Consider the following 17,218-nt stretch of genomic DNA (forward strand, 5'->3'; position numbering starts at 1 on the left):
CTATATTTTTCTTGTCCACACACTTTAAATTCTTTCTTCAAATGTAGGACAGTCGTAAAAAGCATTTCACTACATGTCGTACTGTGTATGATTTCGTATGTGACAAATAAAATTTGAATTTGAATTTATACCTCATGTTATTATTATTATTATTGCTGACCATCCTGCGTGTTTGCCTAATGCCCTTATGCCCTGAGTCTTGGGTCTGTGTCCAGGCTTCCCTAGATCCTGTACAGGATGCAAAAATATTATTATTATGCTGTAGAATTAATCTCGCCCTCTGGCGGATGCAGTCCGGTAACACACCGAACACACACCGAACACACACACACACACACACTTTATCGATTATGCATGCAGTCGGTTGAAACGCGAGCTTTCCCGTCCTCGCGCTACGTCACGGCACCACGTGACAACCCTGCTACTGGACTTCTCCGCTGAAGAACTCTGAGCGCGTGAAACCAAACCTGAATGCTAACACCTGGCCATGGATCCGAGTGCCTCTGTCTCGCTCGGTTGTGACGTGATTTCTGTTTTATTCTACATTTAAAAAAAAAATGTAATTACTGATCGTGCTCTTATCACCTCCATCTGCTGTATGTATGTATATATATATATATATGTTGGATAAATGATGTTGAGTCTCGCGACTGCGAAAAACAACGTCAAATTTCTCATTTATGACCTGGAATGTGCAAGATATGGAAAATCACAAGATTGTCAAGTGTGTGTGTGTGTGTGTGTCAGTTGGTGGGCTGGCCCCGCTGGAGGGAGGGGGTGTATAGAGGGGGATATTTAACTTGAGTAGAAAGCGGAGATTTCTGCACAAACACACTGCGCACACTCTTGCACAGCGCGAGAGGTCCGCGCGACCAGCTGTAAACTCACTCACTCACTCACGCGCTCGTCAAGTGTAGCACGCGGAGGTGCAAACTGAGGGATACATTATTCACACAACGAGGGAGACCGGAGATCGTAAAGACATGAACACACCGAGGATTTAAACAACAACAACAAAAAATCTAAAACAAAATCATTGTTCAGGAAATCCGACGCAGGGTGAAATGGCATGACATGATGTCCACGCAGAGCTCTTGAGAAGAGAGTTGGCTTCTGCACGCGGAGGACACACTCACGAAATTGTGTCCTAAAAGGAAAGCACTGGATACGCATTTTTAGACTTCAGTGAAGGAGCTGCTGGTGAAATTCTTGAAAATTTTTTAAAAAGCTGCTAGAAGGAGGAGGAACCGGGGGCAGCGCCGCGGCGGCGGGACCGACTGGAGCCGAGAGAGAGAGGGAGAGAGAGAGAGAGAGAGAGAGAGAGTAAAAATAAACTCTCTCTCTCTTCCTCGTGACATTTAAAAACGCACCGGCACGAGGAGAGGACACATCCGGGTCTCCCGGTGAACGCAACGTACGCGGGTGGGAAGTCTCCGTCCCATGTCGCGCGCAGCGACAGGGACTGTCACACACACACACAGAGAGAGAGAGAGAGAGAGAGAGAGAGAGAGAGAGTGTCACCCATGTCGCTATGGTGACCGATTGAACTGAGGGAGACTCGCGTGCGCAGGAGGAGGAGGGTGAAGGCAAAAAGGCTGCACGACAAGAGACGTGTTTGAAGTTTGTTTTGAAAAAGTGCTTGTCTGAGGATTGCTTCCCTTTTTGGGTGAGATATTTGATCTAAGCGCGAGGAGAGGAAAAATAGAGACAGAGAGGAGAGAGGAGAGAAAGCGCCCGCGCGTTCCATGCAACTCCGGTTCCAGGTCATTCAAACCGCGCCGCTGTATTTAAAAGAAGGAAGCTGTCGTGCTGCTTGGACTACTGTTTATGTTGCGCGCGCGCGGATCTGGGAGCGCACGTTATTAACCCACCCCCCTATCCGTTCTTCTTCTTCTTCGTCTTCTTCTACATTACCGAGATATAATCGCCATGCGACTATCCCGCGCGCTGCTGCTCGTCTGCGCTCTGTTGACGCTCGTGCTGCTGGTGTGCGCACGCCGTGGCGCCGACGCTGCTCACCGTTACTTGAGGCTTCGCCCTTCGCCGAGCGAGCACCTCCCTGTACCGGACCTGATAGAGGACCCGGACCCGGAGTACGACCCGCGCGAGCAGGATCTGTCCGAACGCGCGCTGCGCAAGAAGCTGGGCAGCGGCTACGACGGCGACTTCATGTCCGTGAGCGCGCCCATGCAGCTGCTAATCATCAACTCCACCACCACCACCGCGAGTCCGAGCTCCTCTGCGTACGCGCACGCACCCAGCGGTGCCATGCCGGCCGAGATCAGGAGGCTGGACCTGACGCAGACGCCATACGGGCTCCGTGTGAAGGTGGGCAAGAAGGCGCGGCGAAAGTTCCTGCAGTGGCTGTGGACGCACACGCACTGCCCCGTCGTCCACGTGTGGAAGGATCTCGGCGTGCGCTTCTGGCCGCGTTACGTCAAAGAGGGACACTGCTTCAGCGAGCGCTCGTGTTCACTACCTGAGGGTATGTTCTGCAAACCGACCAAGTCCGTCACCAAGACGTTCCTGCGCTGGTACTGCCAGGGCTTCCTGCCCCAGAAATACTGCACGTGGATTCCCGTGCACTACCCCATCATCTCTGAGTGCAAGTGCTCCTGCTGAGTGCGCGCGCAGTGTGTGTGTGTGTGTGTGTGTGTGTGAGAGAGAGAGAGAGAGAGAGATAAATAATATTAATATGAGACAAAGAAAAAGCACGAGAGAGTGGGCGCGTTTACGCGACACCTCTGTGAAGATGCACGGACTGAAGTGTGCTCTTCTGATGACAAACAATAAATTACAGTAATTCTAATAATTATAGTAATAATAATTTTATTGTTGCACTGTGTTCTCGCGAACTGAAAAGTGTGTGTGTGTGCGCGCGCGCGCGCGTATGTGTGTGTGTGGTGTGTGAGGCGCCATATAGCAAATCTATTTTTTTATATATAGCATTTTGATTTAAAAATGAAATAATAATATACCTGTACATATTTAAATGAAAAAAGACGGAAAGGATGCAGCTACTTGTTATCGTTATTATTATTTTATTATTGTTGTTGTTGTTGTGTAAAATGAGCAGGACCACGCGCACAGAGGAGAACTTTTCCGGAAGTGCTCTTGTCCCGGAAGTGCTTTAACTGACTGACTGACTCACTGCCATGCTGCCTACAGCTTTTTATATCCTATTAATAATCAGTGATAATTATAATAGTAATAACATAAATAATTATAAAATGGAACATTAAGGATGAAATTCTATATTTTAAGCGTGAATTATAGAGTATTTTGTTGTTGAAAATAGTATTTTAGTAAATACTGTGTCATGTTTATTATTTATTGTTGTAACTTGTGTTGAGTTTAGAGACAGAAATGAAACCAGAGCAGAGAGCGAGCAGTGTACAACGCCTTGGAGACACAGTTTAGCAATAAAATCTCAAAACCTCTCTGATCAACTGGATAGTGTGTGTGTGTGTGTGTAGCAGTGGGTTTCTCAGACACTGGGCTTCGTTTATCACACTGGATGTAAAGTAATTTACTGTATAATTGTTTGTAGAGTGTTTTTATGAAAGTACGGTTAGTTTGGAAAAACGTGTCAAGGAGACGCATTAACGTGAACCTTGCTTTCAAGGCATAGAATTGTCGTTGAGTGACTGTGATTTTATAAATATTCAAATGTTTATATCATTTATTTATTTAAGTTACATCACAGTTTTGTGAAACTTAGACGCTTCATATTAATGACTTGGGAAAAAAAGCAATTCCAAAATAATTCTGTAAATAAACAGAAATTAAGCTAATAGTTGAGCATGAATCTAGTGAAAGGGGAAGTTCGGATCTATAAGCGGTGCACTGCAGTGGCCAGGCTGCGTTACTGGACACAGGAAATCTTTCTCTCTTTATTTATTTGGTCATTTTTATATTTGTGAGCTTTGCATTTTATGGCGTTTTGTGGGCGTGGCTAAATATAAATCATTTGTGTCATAAATCTGCTTGCTAATTTGTACATGATTGGCTTTTCAATTTGCCCTAAAAATGACACCGTAAACACTGAGATAATCTGAAATCATTAGCAGGAGCAGATTCCAAACTACTGCACTTTAGCTTACCATCATGCACCAACATGACCAAGATAAATCTCAGAAGAAATGAGTGTAAAGGTAAAGAGTGTAAAAGCTGAAGTTAAACGCTGACAAATGAGACTTTTCCATTCTGGAAAAAGTAAACATCAAAGTAAAGTTCTATGTAATTTTCAGTAATGACTTAAGTAAAAGTAAATTTTAATAAGAGTGTATCTGTCTCAAACATGTAACACACTGGTCACTTCTAGGCAACTCCAATCAAGTGCACTATTAATACAGAAATGGCAGATTTTGTGCTCAACATTCACTCCCTGCTCTACATATGACAAACATCTAGAACAGTCCACTACATAGTGTTTAGTGCAAGAATGCAGTGTGTAGTGTGTGATTTGAGACAGAGGCCCATGTGTACACTCATATGTGTGTGTTTGTGTGTGTCATTACATATCTCTTTGGAATATTTGTGCAAATAGCTGAAAGAGTGTACAGTCTACATTTCAAACTTGTTGACTCAGTGTGTGTGTGTGTGTGTGTGTGTGTGAGGAAAGTTGCATGCGCATGAAACAGAGTATCTCACAGGGCACATGTTTGATTTACGAGGCTGCACATGGACTGAGCGCTGGCGCAGGGCTGTTATTCATTGTTTCACAGCGTCGTCGGGATGCAAGGCAACTGAGCATAATCTGTGTGCATGAGCTTCTAGTGTGTGTGTTTGTGTGGAGGGGGATCAGTGTTAGTGCACACACAGCAGTGTTGACATTAACAGTAAAAATATGACGCAGTCATTTTCAAACAGTGTCACTGCTAAAAGAGTGCAGAGAGAGAGAGAGAGAGAGAGAGAGAGAGAGAGAGATTAAGAAGTGGAGCTTAATATAACAGAGAAGAGAAAGTGACAGAGAGAGAGGGAGCAGAAGAGCTCCATCCAAAAATGACTCCTTGAGGGAGAGAAAACAAATACTGCCCTTCCAGAGTGAAAGGTAACTCAGCTCCTGGCTGCAGAGCGGTCAGATGATCGTGTAGTGCACTAACACTACTACATATTACTGTGATGAGTATTACAGAGCATGCAGGAGTACACTGTAGGAGCACAATAATATAAAGGATATTGAAGGGAAATATAAAATATCTATAAAGGTATGCACTGTAAAGGAGACAGTGTTTAAGTAAACAGTGTAATGAACAAGATACAAATATTCAGAATGAAGTAAAGGTGTATGTTATATAAACATGGAGTGTAGAAGTATTCACTATGAACTGTACAAGCTCACAGGCATGCTCCTTACATGTACACTGTACAGTGTGGAGTGTACCTGTGTAAACATACATAGACTATGGTGAGAAATACAAAAGACAATAACAAACCTGAAAACACGAGGACGAATCAGACGAAGCAGAAAAGGTAGGTATAGTGTCTGAATGGAATTCTTCCCTCTGACTGGACGAGACATCGGTCACTCAGGATATACAGGAAGTGGGAAATTGTGTATGTAACTTTATTTCCCGTACATGTGTGGAGTTTTGTCTTCACTTTAAACCATTATTTTCCAACAGTGCAACTTTAAATCTTTAAAAGAAAATAACAAACATATATATTTATCTTTATAAGAAAATGGAGTTCATTCAGCGCTACTGTGAGGAAGGACGTTCATATGGTCAGTGTGATGTTGGAGATACTGATAGTGTATCATGGAGTAAAGATTAGTTTGTGATCTCTAAAAACACAGCAGGAATGTTCTGGAAGACAAAACTATTCCAGATTAAAGGATGTAAGGAGCGCTATAAGAGCAGAGCTGTGTTCATACACACACCAATCCACTTTCTACTGCTGCAGATACTGCTGGACTTCCTGTATATCCTGAGTGACCGATGTCTCGTCCAATCAGAGGGAAGAATTCCATTCACAAACTATACCTACCTTTCTGCTTGCTCTGATTCGTCCCTGTGTTTTCTGATTTGTTATTGTGTTCTGCACTTCTCGACCACTGTAGTGGACATGTGCAGTAAACAATACACAATATTATACAGTTAAGCAGTGGACATGTGTCAAGTCCTTCTCTGACATTTTCTCCATCACCTGTCTGCTGGATCCCAATCATTCCACAATCCACCAGACCATCTCACAAGACCTCCTGCTCATCTTTGCCATCATTAATGACTCCATAACATCTGCTGAGGTCATAGCCTCTCTCAGTGAGGTCATATCCTCTCTCAGTGAGGTCATATCCTCTATACCCGCTCTCTCAGTGAGATCATATCCTCTCAGTGAGGTCATATCCTCTACACCTGCTCTCTCAGTGAGGTCATATCCTCTACACCCGTTCTCTCAGTGACATATGTGTGCAGAAAGTAAGCATCAAATTTACACATATGTAGTATATCAGTGTGCAGTAAACAAATAAATCTGTTCACACCAAACTAAAATAATCCTTTAATTCCTATACGGTAGTATAGTGCACACTACCTAGTGCAGAATTGAGAGGATTGAGACACTGCCTTAGTCTGCTTTCTCCTACAATGCCATTGAAACTGTTGGTGACGATACCGGACTGTTAATGAGAGAGAGGGGGGGGATTAGGGCTGTGAAGTAAGTCGACTCTTTGCGCTCGCGCGTCACGGCATGCCAAGCCCGCGCGCTTCATATTCCTCCCTGTCTCAGCTAAGTAGCTGTCATTTAAGTGTTAAGCGTGAAGACAGTTTATTATATATAAACACGCTCCGTGCCGTGTGTGTGTGTGTGTGTGAGCGAGTTTGTTGTTCTCCTTGCTGTCAACTCCTTTTCTTGATGATGTCTCGAGCATTTTGGACTCTCCGTCTCTCCCTCACTGTGTGTGTGTGTGTGTGTGCTTGACGCGCCGGCGCCACTCGGCCGCGCTCTCTGGCGGGGGCAGAATAGAGCGAGAGCTCGCAGAAACAGTAACCCTTTCAGCGCTTGTGCGCACTCCCAGCCTCGCGCTGCCGTGTGAAAGCCAATCCGGCGCTCGGTAGAACGAAAACACACACACACACACACAAACACACACAGAGTAGTCTGCCAGGCGAAGTACTTTAGCCTGTGTGTGGGTTTGTGTATGCGCACGCGCGCGCAATATTAAAAATATCTCCGTATCTAGGCTGTAAATCTCTCTCTCTCTCTCTCTCTCTCTCTCTCTCTGTATGCGCGAGCGCGTCACTGAGATTCTCATTCACCGTGTGGCACGCGCTCTTTGGCCTGCGCCACGCGGCGTGTGTGTCCGCTGGCAGTTAGAACGTTCCCTTTTCAAATATGTGAAGCAGCAAATAGCGCGCGGTCAGGAGTCCACATAGTACACACACACACACACACACACACACAGACACTTCCACATTTTGCTGTGTTACGCTTTCGGGTGGTCTTGGGGATGAGACTTCACCAGCAGCTGTTTTCATTTGAATGCGAGCGCGCGGGCGTGTGTGTGTGAGTGTGTGTATTGCTGAGGATGACTGTGGTGAGTGAGTGTGATTTTTTTAGTGATGTGTTTAACCCACATCTGTCTGCGGTTCTCTCTCTCCCTCTCTCTCTTTTACACACACACACACACACACACACACACACACACACACACACACACACACACAGATAGGGTTCATTTTCATATAATAAAAGCAATTAATTAATCTTGTGTGTGTGTGTGTGTGTGTGTGTGTGTGTGTGTGTGTGTGTGTTGGACTATAAATATTAATTTGACGCTGTTCTGGTAATACTGAATACCCCAAACCTGTTGCCATAGCAACATTGCATTTTTTCCATATACAGAGTTTATGAGACTGCTGCTGGTTTAGAGAGAGAGAGAGACTGAGAAAGTGAGACTCAAAGAAAGAAAAATAAAGAGAGAAAGGCAGAGAGAAAGAGAGAGAGAATGAGAGAATGAGAGAATGAGAGAGAGAGAGAGAGAGAGAGGGAGGGAGGGAGAGAGACATTGTTCACTCCAGGCATTATGAGTGAACAATTTTAGTGGACAGTGTTTAATTTCTCATTCATTTACAATTTCCTGTTTCATGTATCTGTATGTAAACAATCCACACAGGTACATGAGTTAGGATTCACAGGACATTTCCATCTGAAAACAAATGCAGTGGAAACGATCCCATCACAAGTGGACATTGGAGACACAATGCCAGGAGTAAATGGCCGTGTGTCTCGACTGTCCTCTTCTGATCTGATCAGGGACGTTAATGCAGGTGTGAACGGATCAGAGAGAGAGAGAGAGGCCATACATACCTATAAACATGACTTATTAACATTATATAATAAATAAATAAATAACTTTAAAGTTCAGTCCTTGATGTCGAACCTTTAGGGTTTTTGACAGCTGATGTTGTGTTAAAGCGATTGAGCTGTGTATGGAGAGGTCCAAGACCACAACAAAACCAGCTACTGGATTACTGTCAGATATAAAGGTTAAAATGGTCATCTCAAATCATGTTTTTAAAATTATTATATGAGTTAGCTGCTAGCTAGATTACAGCTTAACAGTGGGTTTATGAAAGCAGCACTAGCTAATGTTAGCAACAACAATGATATTAATGCAAATAAAAAATATTCTGGAAGTGCATATGAAATCCCTCAGTTATGACATAAGGTTTTAATTCATATTCATTATGGAAACAAAACCATTGTGTTTAGTGTACTTTCAGCAAGACAGACAGTCTAAACTGCATATGTGCGTTATCTTACATCAACCTACATTAACCTAATTAATGGTTAGCTGATCAGCCATCATGGCACCTGTTAGTGGGTGGGATATATTAGGCAGCAAGTGTTCCTCAAAGTTGATGTTAGAAGCAGGAAAAATGGACAAGCGTAAGGATTTGAGCGAGTTTGACCAAAAGGGCCAAATTGTGATGGCTAGACCACTGGATCAGAGCATCTCCAAAACTGCAGCTCTTGTGGGGTGTTCCCGGTCTGCAGTGGTCAGTATCTATCAAAAATAGTCCAAGGAAGGAACAGTGGTGAACCGGTGACAGGGTCATGGGCGGGAGCCACATAGGGAGCAAAGGCTGGCTCAGAAATATTGCTAAGATAAGAAATATGATGTCACTTCATGATGCAGAGAAACTAGTTCATGCTTTTGTTACCTCTAGGTTGGATTATTGTAATGTCTTACTGTCTGGATGTTCCAGTAGGAGCAGAAACAAGCTCCAGTTAGTCCAGAATGCAGCAGCTAGAGTCCTAACTAGAACCAGAAGATATGAACACATCACTCCTATTTTATCCACACTACATTGGCTCCCAGTCAAATTTCACATTGATTATAAAATTCTGTTACTGACCTATAAAGCACTAAATGGTCTCGCACCACAGTACCTGAGCGATCTTTTAGTCTTTTATGATCCACCACGCCTACTCCGATCAAAGGGTGCTGGTTATTTGTTGGTACCCCAAATAATGCAGTCTACAGCAGGGGGCGGAGCTTTGTCTTACAAAGCCCCACAGTTATGGAACAGCCTTCCAATCAGTGTTCGGGATTCAGACACAGTCTCAATGTTTAAGTCTAGGCTGAAGACACATTTGTTTAGTCAAGCTTTTAATATACATTACTCACAAAAAGTTCAGGATATTGGGCTTTCAGGTGAAATTTCAGGATGCACCTAAAATGTACTATAACCTTTCCAGGTGAACTTAATTTGACCTTCTCCACACTTTTGAATGCACATGTCCAACTGTTCAGTGTTTCAGTACTTTCTGCAGAACTTGCTGTTCTCTAACAAGGTGCTTAACGGCAAAATTCACGAGTGGTGTTTGATCCATGAATCCACCAATAAATTTTCTGGTTCCATTAGAATTGGTATTTAAACAGTCCTCTTCATCATGCTGTTCACATTTTGACATCATGAGACCAAGACCACACCTAACAATTGATCAACAGAACCTCACCATTGTGAGGCTTCAAACAGGATGTTCTCAGAGGGAAGTGGCCACTGAGCTTAGAGTGTCACAGAGTGTCATCAGCAGGTTGGGACAGAGATACAGAGAGACTGGAAGAGTCACAGAAAGGCATAGAAGTGGACGTCCTTTGGCCACATCCCATGTTGATGACCGCTTCATTGTGAACAGTGCCCTGTGGAACCGGATGATGAAGGCCACTCAACTCCAGGCACATTTAAGGGAGGTGAGAGGAACCCAAGTGTCACGTCAGACCATTCGAAACCGTTTACATCAGCGTGGTCTGCGTGCTAGACGACCTGCAAGGGTACCTGACCACACCCCCAGGCACAGGCGTCGGGCCAGGGAGCATTTACGCTGGACGAGGGACCGGTGGGCTTCAGTGCTGTTCTCTGATGAAAGTCGATTCACGTTGAGCAGAAATGATGGACCCAACGAGGTTGGAGACGTCAAGGAGAGCACTATGCATCAGCCACTGTTGTGGTGGTGTTACAGTCTGGGCAGGTGTGTCCACTCAATACAGAACTGACCTACATCTTGTGAATGGTACAGTGACAAGCCAATACTACCTGAATAACATCATTAATCCAGTCATTGTGCCCTGCATGAACAACACAGGCCTAATTTCCTCTTCATGGACGACAATGCTCCAGCTCATCGAGGTCGCATCATTAGGGAACAGCTGCTGGAGGCTGGGGTACCTCAAATGGAGTGGCCTGCACTTTCTCCAGACCCGAATCCCATAGAAAACCTATGGGATCAGCCGAGTCGCCGTGTAGAGGCTCGTAATCCTGCACCCCTCAATGACCTGAGGGCCGCTCTTCAAGAAGAGTGGAATGCCATGCCTCAGCAGACAATAAGTCGACTCGTGAACAGCATGAGACGTCGTGGTCAAGCTGTAATTGATGGTCAAGGGCACATGACAGATTATTGAGACATTGAGATTTTTTGTTGTGGTATACCCACCACTGTTGTTGGCTTTTGTTTCAATAAATTGTTTGAGATGAGGAAATCAGCATTGCAGCTTCTACTTAAATGCCCTACTTTCATGATATAATATCACTGTAGTGTGAACTTTTCACATTTTCCATAAATTTCACTCAAAAGCTTTTTGTGAGTAGTGTATAGTTTTCTTAGGTATAGTTTTCTCTCTCTCTCTCTCTCTCTCTCTCTCTCTCTCTCTCTCTCTCTCTCTCTCTCTATCCCCACCCCCACCTCGTTCGAGCTACACAAGCTACACCAGAGCTCCCAGCGTTCCTGACTGTATTTGTTCTCTGGACCTGCCTGATTCATCCTGATCATCACTTGGAAACTACTTCCTGCTAATGCTCCAGATGGAGTCTGGACAGATAACTTAGAAAACTATAAAGATGCCTTTGGACTGCAATTTAACAAGCTTAGCATTACAATGTCTGTGAGAGCTTTACACCTCAATCAATTCTGCACTCAATTCTCCATCAGTTAACAATTGATAACTTCAATAAAATAGACTTCATGGGAAAATTAGACTGAATTTCCTTCTTACATAATTGCACTTTTTGACCCTAAAGTACACAGTTAAAGAAGGGAAATTATTTATAAACTGGTGTCACCCAGATGGGGATGAGGTTCTCTTTTCAGTCCGGTTCCTCGTAAGGTTTCTGCCTCATATCATCTCAGGGAGTTTTTCCTTGCCACCGTTTTCTGTGAGATCATATACATGTATGATAGTACAAGCTGAAACCATGGTTATAAGCTTTCAAGTGTTGGTGGATCGACCAGTAAATCGGATTTAATTACAGATAGGAACTAAAGGTGTTAGTGGGGACTTGAAGAAATGACCACACTCACTGTAGGACTGGTCATTCATGACAATCGTGTGTATTAGTTGCTTTATTAGCTGAATTTACAGTTCTGTGTCATTCGTGTGAAAATGAATGACCTCACTTTCTCCAGTGGGAACACAGAGGAGTGTCATAATGCTCTCTGAAGTGTTCTTCTCTGATATTGACCATGTTTGTGGTTCTGACTGCACCAGTGTAGTTCAGGAGGAGGCTGCCTGGGTATGCAGCATTTACATTTTTTACATTTCTGGCATTTGGCAGACACTTTTATCCAGAGCGACATACAAAAGTGCTTTAAAGTCTCTATCAATGAATACATTAACACTGCTTCAATAGGTCTCAGGCTTAGGATACTATTAGCGTTAAACTGAGTTGGTTTAGCAGCATGTTTGGCCTGAACATTTGCTCCAGATTGTATTATTTGACATGTTGACTGGTCCTGATTTAAAACTGTGGAAAAAGGTTCAATAAAACGAAAGCAGTTGGTATGTGATGAGCTGCAACAGTCCTGAAACACACAGAGGACGCTGAGCTTCACACACTCCTTCTAAATCAGCAGACACATCACTGGTGTAGAATTTCCTCTTTGTCCCTTACTTCAGAGCTGACACTTTCCCCCTCTCTTCTGCCGACTCTTAAAGAATGCAAATGAGAATTTGAAATATTTCCAGATGCAGAAAACTGACTTGGTGTTTGTGTGAGTGTGTGTTGTGTGTGAGTGAGTGTTGTGTGTGTGTGTGAGTGAGTGAGTGTGTGTTGTGTGTGAGTGAGTGTGTGTTGTGTGTGAGTGAGTGTTGTGTGTGAGTGAGTGTGTGTGTGAGTTGTGTGTGAGTGAGTGTGTGTTGTGTGTGAGTGAGTGTGTGTTGTGTGTGAGTGAGTGTGTGTGTGTGAGTGAGTGTGTGTTGTGTGTGTGTGAGTGAGTGTGTGTGTGTTGTGTGTGAGTGAGTGTTGTGTGTTGTGTGTGAGTGAGTGTGTGTTGTGTGTGAGTGAGTGTGTGTTGTGTGTGAGTGAGTGTTGTGTGTGTGTGTGAGTGAGTGTGTGTTGTGTGTGAGTGAGTGTGTGTTGTGTGTGAGTGAGTGTGTGTTGTGTGTGTGAGTGAGTGTGTGTGTGAGTGAGTGAGTGTGTGTTGTGAGTGAGTGAGTGTGTGTTGTGTGTGAGTGAGTGTTGTGTGTGAGTCAGTGTGTGTGTGAGTGAGTGTGTGTGTGTGTGAGTGAGTGTGTGTTGTGTGTGAGTGTGTGTGAGTGAGTGTGTGTTGTGTGTGAGTGAGTGTGTGTTGTGTGTGAGTGAGTGTTGTGTGTGAGTGAGTGTGTGTGTGAATGAGTGAGTGTGTGTTGTGTGTGAGTGAGTATGTGTTGTGTGTGAGTGAGTGTTGTGTGTGTGTGTGAGTGAGTGAGTGTGTGTTGTGTGTGAGTGAGTGTGTGTTGTGTGAGTGAGTGTGTGTTGTGTGTGAGTGAGTGTGTGTTGTGTGTGTGTGAGTGAGTGTGTGTTGTGTGTGAGTGAGTGTGTGTCGTGTGTGTGTGTGAGTGAGTGTGTGTTGTGTGTGTGTGTGAGTGAGTGTGTGTTGTGTGTGAGTGTGTGTTGTGTGTGTGTGTGAGTGTGTGTTGTGTGTGTGGGTTGTGTGTGTGAGTGTGTGTTGTGTGTGAGTGAGTGTGTGTTGTGTGTGAGTGAGTGTGTGTTGTGTGTGTGTGAGTGAGTGTGTGTTGTGTGTGAGTGAGTGTGTGTTGTGTGTGTGAGTGAGTGTGTGTGTGTTGTGTGTGAGTGTGTGTTGTGTGTGAGTGAGTGTGTGTTGTGTGTGAGTGAGTGTGTGTTGTGTGTGAGTGAGTGTTGTGTGTGAGTGAGTGTGTGTGTGAGTGAGTGAGTGTGTGTTGTGTGTGAGTGAGTGTGTGTTGTGTGTGAGTGAGTGTTGTGTGTGTGTGTGTGAGTGAGTGAGTGTGTGTTGTGTGTGAGTGAGTGTGTGTTGTGTGTGAGTGAGTGTTGTGTGTGAGTGAGTGTGTGTTGTGTGTGAGTGAGTGTGTGTTGTGTGTGAGTGAGTGTGTGTTGTGTGTGAGTGTTGTGTGTGTGTGTGAGTGAGTGAGTGTGTGTTGTGTGTGAGTGAGTGTGTGTTGTGTGTGAGTGAGTGTGTGTTGTGAGTGAGTGTGTGTTGTGTGTGAGTTAGTGTGTGTTGTGTGTGTGTGTGAGTGAGTGTGTGTTGTGTGTGAGTGTGTGTTGTGTGTGTGTGTGAGTGAGTGTGTGTTGTGTGTGAGTGAGTGTGTGTTGTGTGTGTGTGTGAGTGTGTGTTGTGTGTGTGAGTGTGGGTTGTGTGTGTGAGTGTGTTGTGTGTGTGTGAGTGTTGTTTGTGTGTGAGTGTGTGTTGTGTGTGTGTGAGTGTGTGTTGTGTGTGAGTGAGTGTGTGTTGTGTGTGTGAGTGAGTGTGTGTTGTGTGTGAGTGAGTGTGTGTTGTGTGTAAGTGAGTGTGTGTTGTGTGTGAGTGAGTGAGTGTGTGTTGTGTGTGAGTGAGTGTGTGTTGTGTGTGAGTGAGTGTGTGTTGTGTGTGTGTGAGTGTGGGTTGTGTGTGTGTGTGTGTGGGTTGTTTGTGTGTGAGTGTGTGTTGTGTGTGTGTGAGTGTGTCTTGTGTGTGTGTGTGAGTGTGGGTTATGTGTGTGAGTGTGTGTTGTGTGTGTGAGTGTGTGTTGTGTGTGAGTGAGTGTGTGTTGTGTGTGAGTGAGTGTGTGTTGTGTGTGTGAGTGAGTGTGTGTTGTGTGTGAGTGAGTGTGTGTTGTGTGTGAGTGTGTGTTGTGAGTGAGTGAGTGTGTGTTGTGTGTGAGTGAGTGTTGTGTGTGAGTCAGTGTGTGTGTGAGTGAGTGTGTGTTGTGTGTGAGTGAGTGTGTGTTGTGTGTGAGTGAGTGTGTGTTGTGTGTGAGTGAGTGTTGTGTGTGAGTCAGTGTGTGTGTGAGTGAGTGAGTGTGTGTTGTGTGTGATTGAGTGTGTGTTGTGTGTGAGTGAGTGTGTGTTGTGTGTGAGTGAGTGTTGTGTGTGAGTCAGTGTGTGTGTGAGTGAGTGAGTGTGTGTTGTGTGTGAGTGAGTGTGTGTTGTGTGTGAGTGAGTGTTGTGTGTGAGAGAGTGTGTGTGAGTGAGTGAGTGTGTGTTGTGTGTGAGTGAGTGAGTGTGTGTTGTGTGTGAGTGAGTGTTGTGTGTGAGTCAGTGTGTGTGTGAGTGAGTGAGTGTGTGTGTGAGTGAGTGTGTTGTGTGTGAGTGAGTGTGTGTTGTGTGTGAGTCAGTGTGTGTGTGAGTGAGTGAGTGTGTGTGTGAGTGAGTGTGTGTTGTGTGTGAGTGAGTGTGTTGTGTGTGAGTGAGTGTGTGTTGTGTGTGAGTGAGTGTTGTGTGTGAGTGAGTGTGTGTGTGAGTGAGTGAGTGTGTGTTGTGTGTGAGTGAGTGTGTGTTGTGTGTGAGTGAGTGTTGTGTGTGTGTGTGAGTGAGTGAGTGTGTGTTGTGTGTGAGTGAGTGTGTGTTGTGTGTGAGTGAGTGTTGTGTGTGTGTGTGTGAGTGAGTGAGTGAGTGAGTGAGTGTTGTGTGAGTGAGTGTGTGTTGTGTGTGTGTGTGAGTGAGTGTGTGTTGTGTGTGAGTGAGTGTGTGTCGTGTGTGTGTGAGTGAGTGAGTGTTGTGTGTGAGTGTGTGTTGTGTGTGTGAGTGAGTGAGTGTGTGTTGTGTGTGAGTGAGTGTGTGTTGTGTGTGAGTGAGTGTGTGTTGTGTGTGAGTGAGTGTGTGTTGTGTGTGAGTGAGTGTTGTGTGTGTGTGTGAGTGAGTGTGTGTTGTGTGTGAGTGAGTGTGTGTTGAGTGTGTGTGTGAGTGTGTGTTGTGTGTGTGAGTGTGGGTTGTGTGTGTGAGTGTGGGTTGTGTGTGAGTGAGTGTGTGTTGTGTGTGAGTGAGTGAGTGTGTGTTGTGTGTGTGTGCTGTATGAGTGAGTGTGTTGTGTGTGAGTGAGTGTGTGTTGTGTGTGAGTGAGTAAGTGTGTGTTGTGTGTGAGTGAGTGTGTGTTGTGTGTGAGTGAGTGTTGTGTGTGAGTGAGTGTGTGTTGTGTGTGTGTGAGTGAGTGTGTGTTGTGTGTGTGTGAGTGTGTGTTGTGTGTGAGTGTGTGTTGTGTGTGAGTGAGTGTGTGTTGTGTGTGAGTGAGTGAGTGTGTGTTGTGTGTGAGTGAGTGTGTGTTGTGTGTGAGTGAGTCTGTGTTGTGTGTGAGTGTGTGTTGTGTGTGTGTGAGTGAGTGTGTGTTGTGTGTGAGTGTGTGTTGTGTGTGAGTGAGTGTTGTGTGTGTGTGTGAGTGAGTGAGTGTGTGTTGTGTGTGAGTGAGTGTGTGTTGTGTGTGAGTGAGTGAGTGAGTGTGTGTTGTGTGTGATTGAGTGAGTGTGTGTTGTGTGTGAGTGAGTGTGTGTTGTGTGTGTGAGTGAGTGTGTGTTGTGTGTGAGTGTGTGTTGTGTGTGTGTGAGTGAGTCTGTGTTGTGTGTGAGTGTGTGTTGTGTGTGTGTGAGTGAGTGTGTGTTGTGTGAGTGAGTGTGTTGTGTGTGTGTGTGAGTGAGTGTGTGTTGTGTGTGAGTGAGTGTGTGTCGTGTGTGTGTGTGTGAGTGAGTGTGTGTTGTGTGTGAGTGTGTGTTGTGTGTGTGTGTGAGTGAGTGTGTGTTGTGTGTGAGTGAGTGTGTGTTGAGTGTGTGTGTGAGTGTGTGTTGTGTGTGTGAGTGTGGGTTGTGTGTGTGAGTGTGGGTTGTGTGTGAGTGAGTGTGTGTTGTGTGTGAGTGAGTGAGTGTGTGTGTGTTGTGTGTGAGTGTGTGTTGTGTGTGAGTGAGTGTGTGTTGTGTGTGAGTGAGTGAGTGTGTGTTGTGTGTGAGTGAGTGTGTGTTGTGTGTGAGTGAGTGTTGTGTGTGAGTGAGTGTGTGTTGTGTGTGTGTGAGTGAGTGTGTGTTGTGTGTGTGTGAGTGTGTGTTGTGTGTGAGTGAGTGTGTGTTGTGTGTGTGAGTGAGTGTGTGTGTGTTGTGTGTGAGTGTGTGTTGTGTGTGAGTGAGTGTGTGTTGTGTGTGAGTGAGTGAGTGTGTGTTGTGTGTGAGTGAGTGTGTGTTGTGTGTGAGTGAGTGTGTGTTGTGTGTGAGTGAGTGTTGTGTGTGAGTGAGTGTGTGTGTGAGTGAGTGAGTGTGGGTTGTGTGTGAGTGAGTGTGTGTTGTGTGTGAGTGAGTGTTGTGTGTGTGTGTGAGTGAGTGAGTGTGTGTTGTGTGTGAGTGAGTGTGTGTTGTGTGTGAGTGAGTGTGTGTTGTGTGAGTGAGTGTGTGTTGTGTGTGAGTGAGTGTGTGTTGTGTGTGTGTGTGAGTTAGTGTGTGTTGTGTGTGAGTGAGTGTGTGTCGTGTGTGTGTGTGAGTGAGTGTGTGTTGTGTGTGAGTGTGTGTTGTGTGTGTGTG

General features: G+C 45.0%; 1 protein-coding gene across 1 annotated transcript; it reads left to right on the forward strand.

Moving 5' to 3' along the window:
- Positions 1-430: 430 nt before the first annotated feature.
- nog2 (noggin 2) lies at positions 431-4,474 on the forward strand. Its single transcript, XM_058374016.1, has one exon. The coding sequence runs from the start codon at positions 1,930-1,932 to the stop codon at positions 2,620-2,622; it is 693 nt and encodes a 230-aa protein (XP_058229999.1). The 5' UTR covers positions 431-1,929; the 3' UTR covers positions 2,623-4,474.
- Positions 4,475-17,218: the final 12,744 nt, after the last annotated feature.

This window comes from Hemibagrus wyckioides, linkage group LG01, assembly GCF_019097595.1.
Source record: "Hemibagrus wyckioides isolate EC202008001 linkage group LG01, SWU_Hwy_1.0, whole genome shotgun sequence".
Taxonomy (NCBI): Eukaryota; Metazoa; Chordata; class Actinopteri; order Siluriformes; family Bagridae; genus Hemibagrus; species Hemibagrus wyckioides.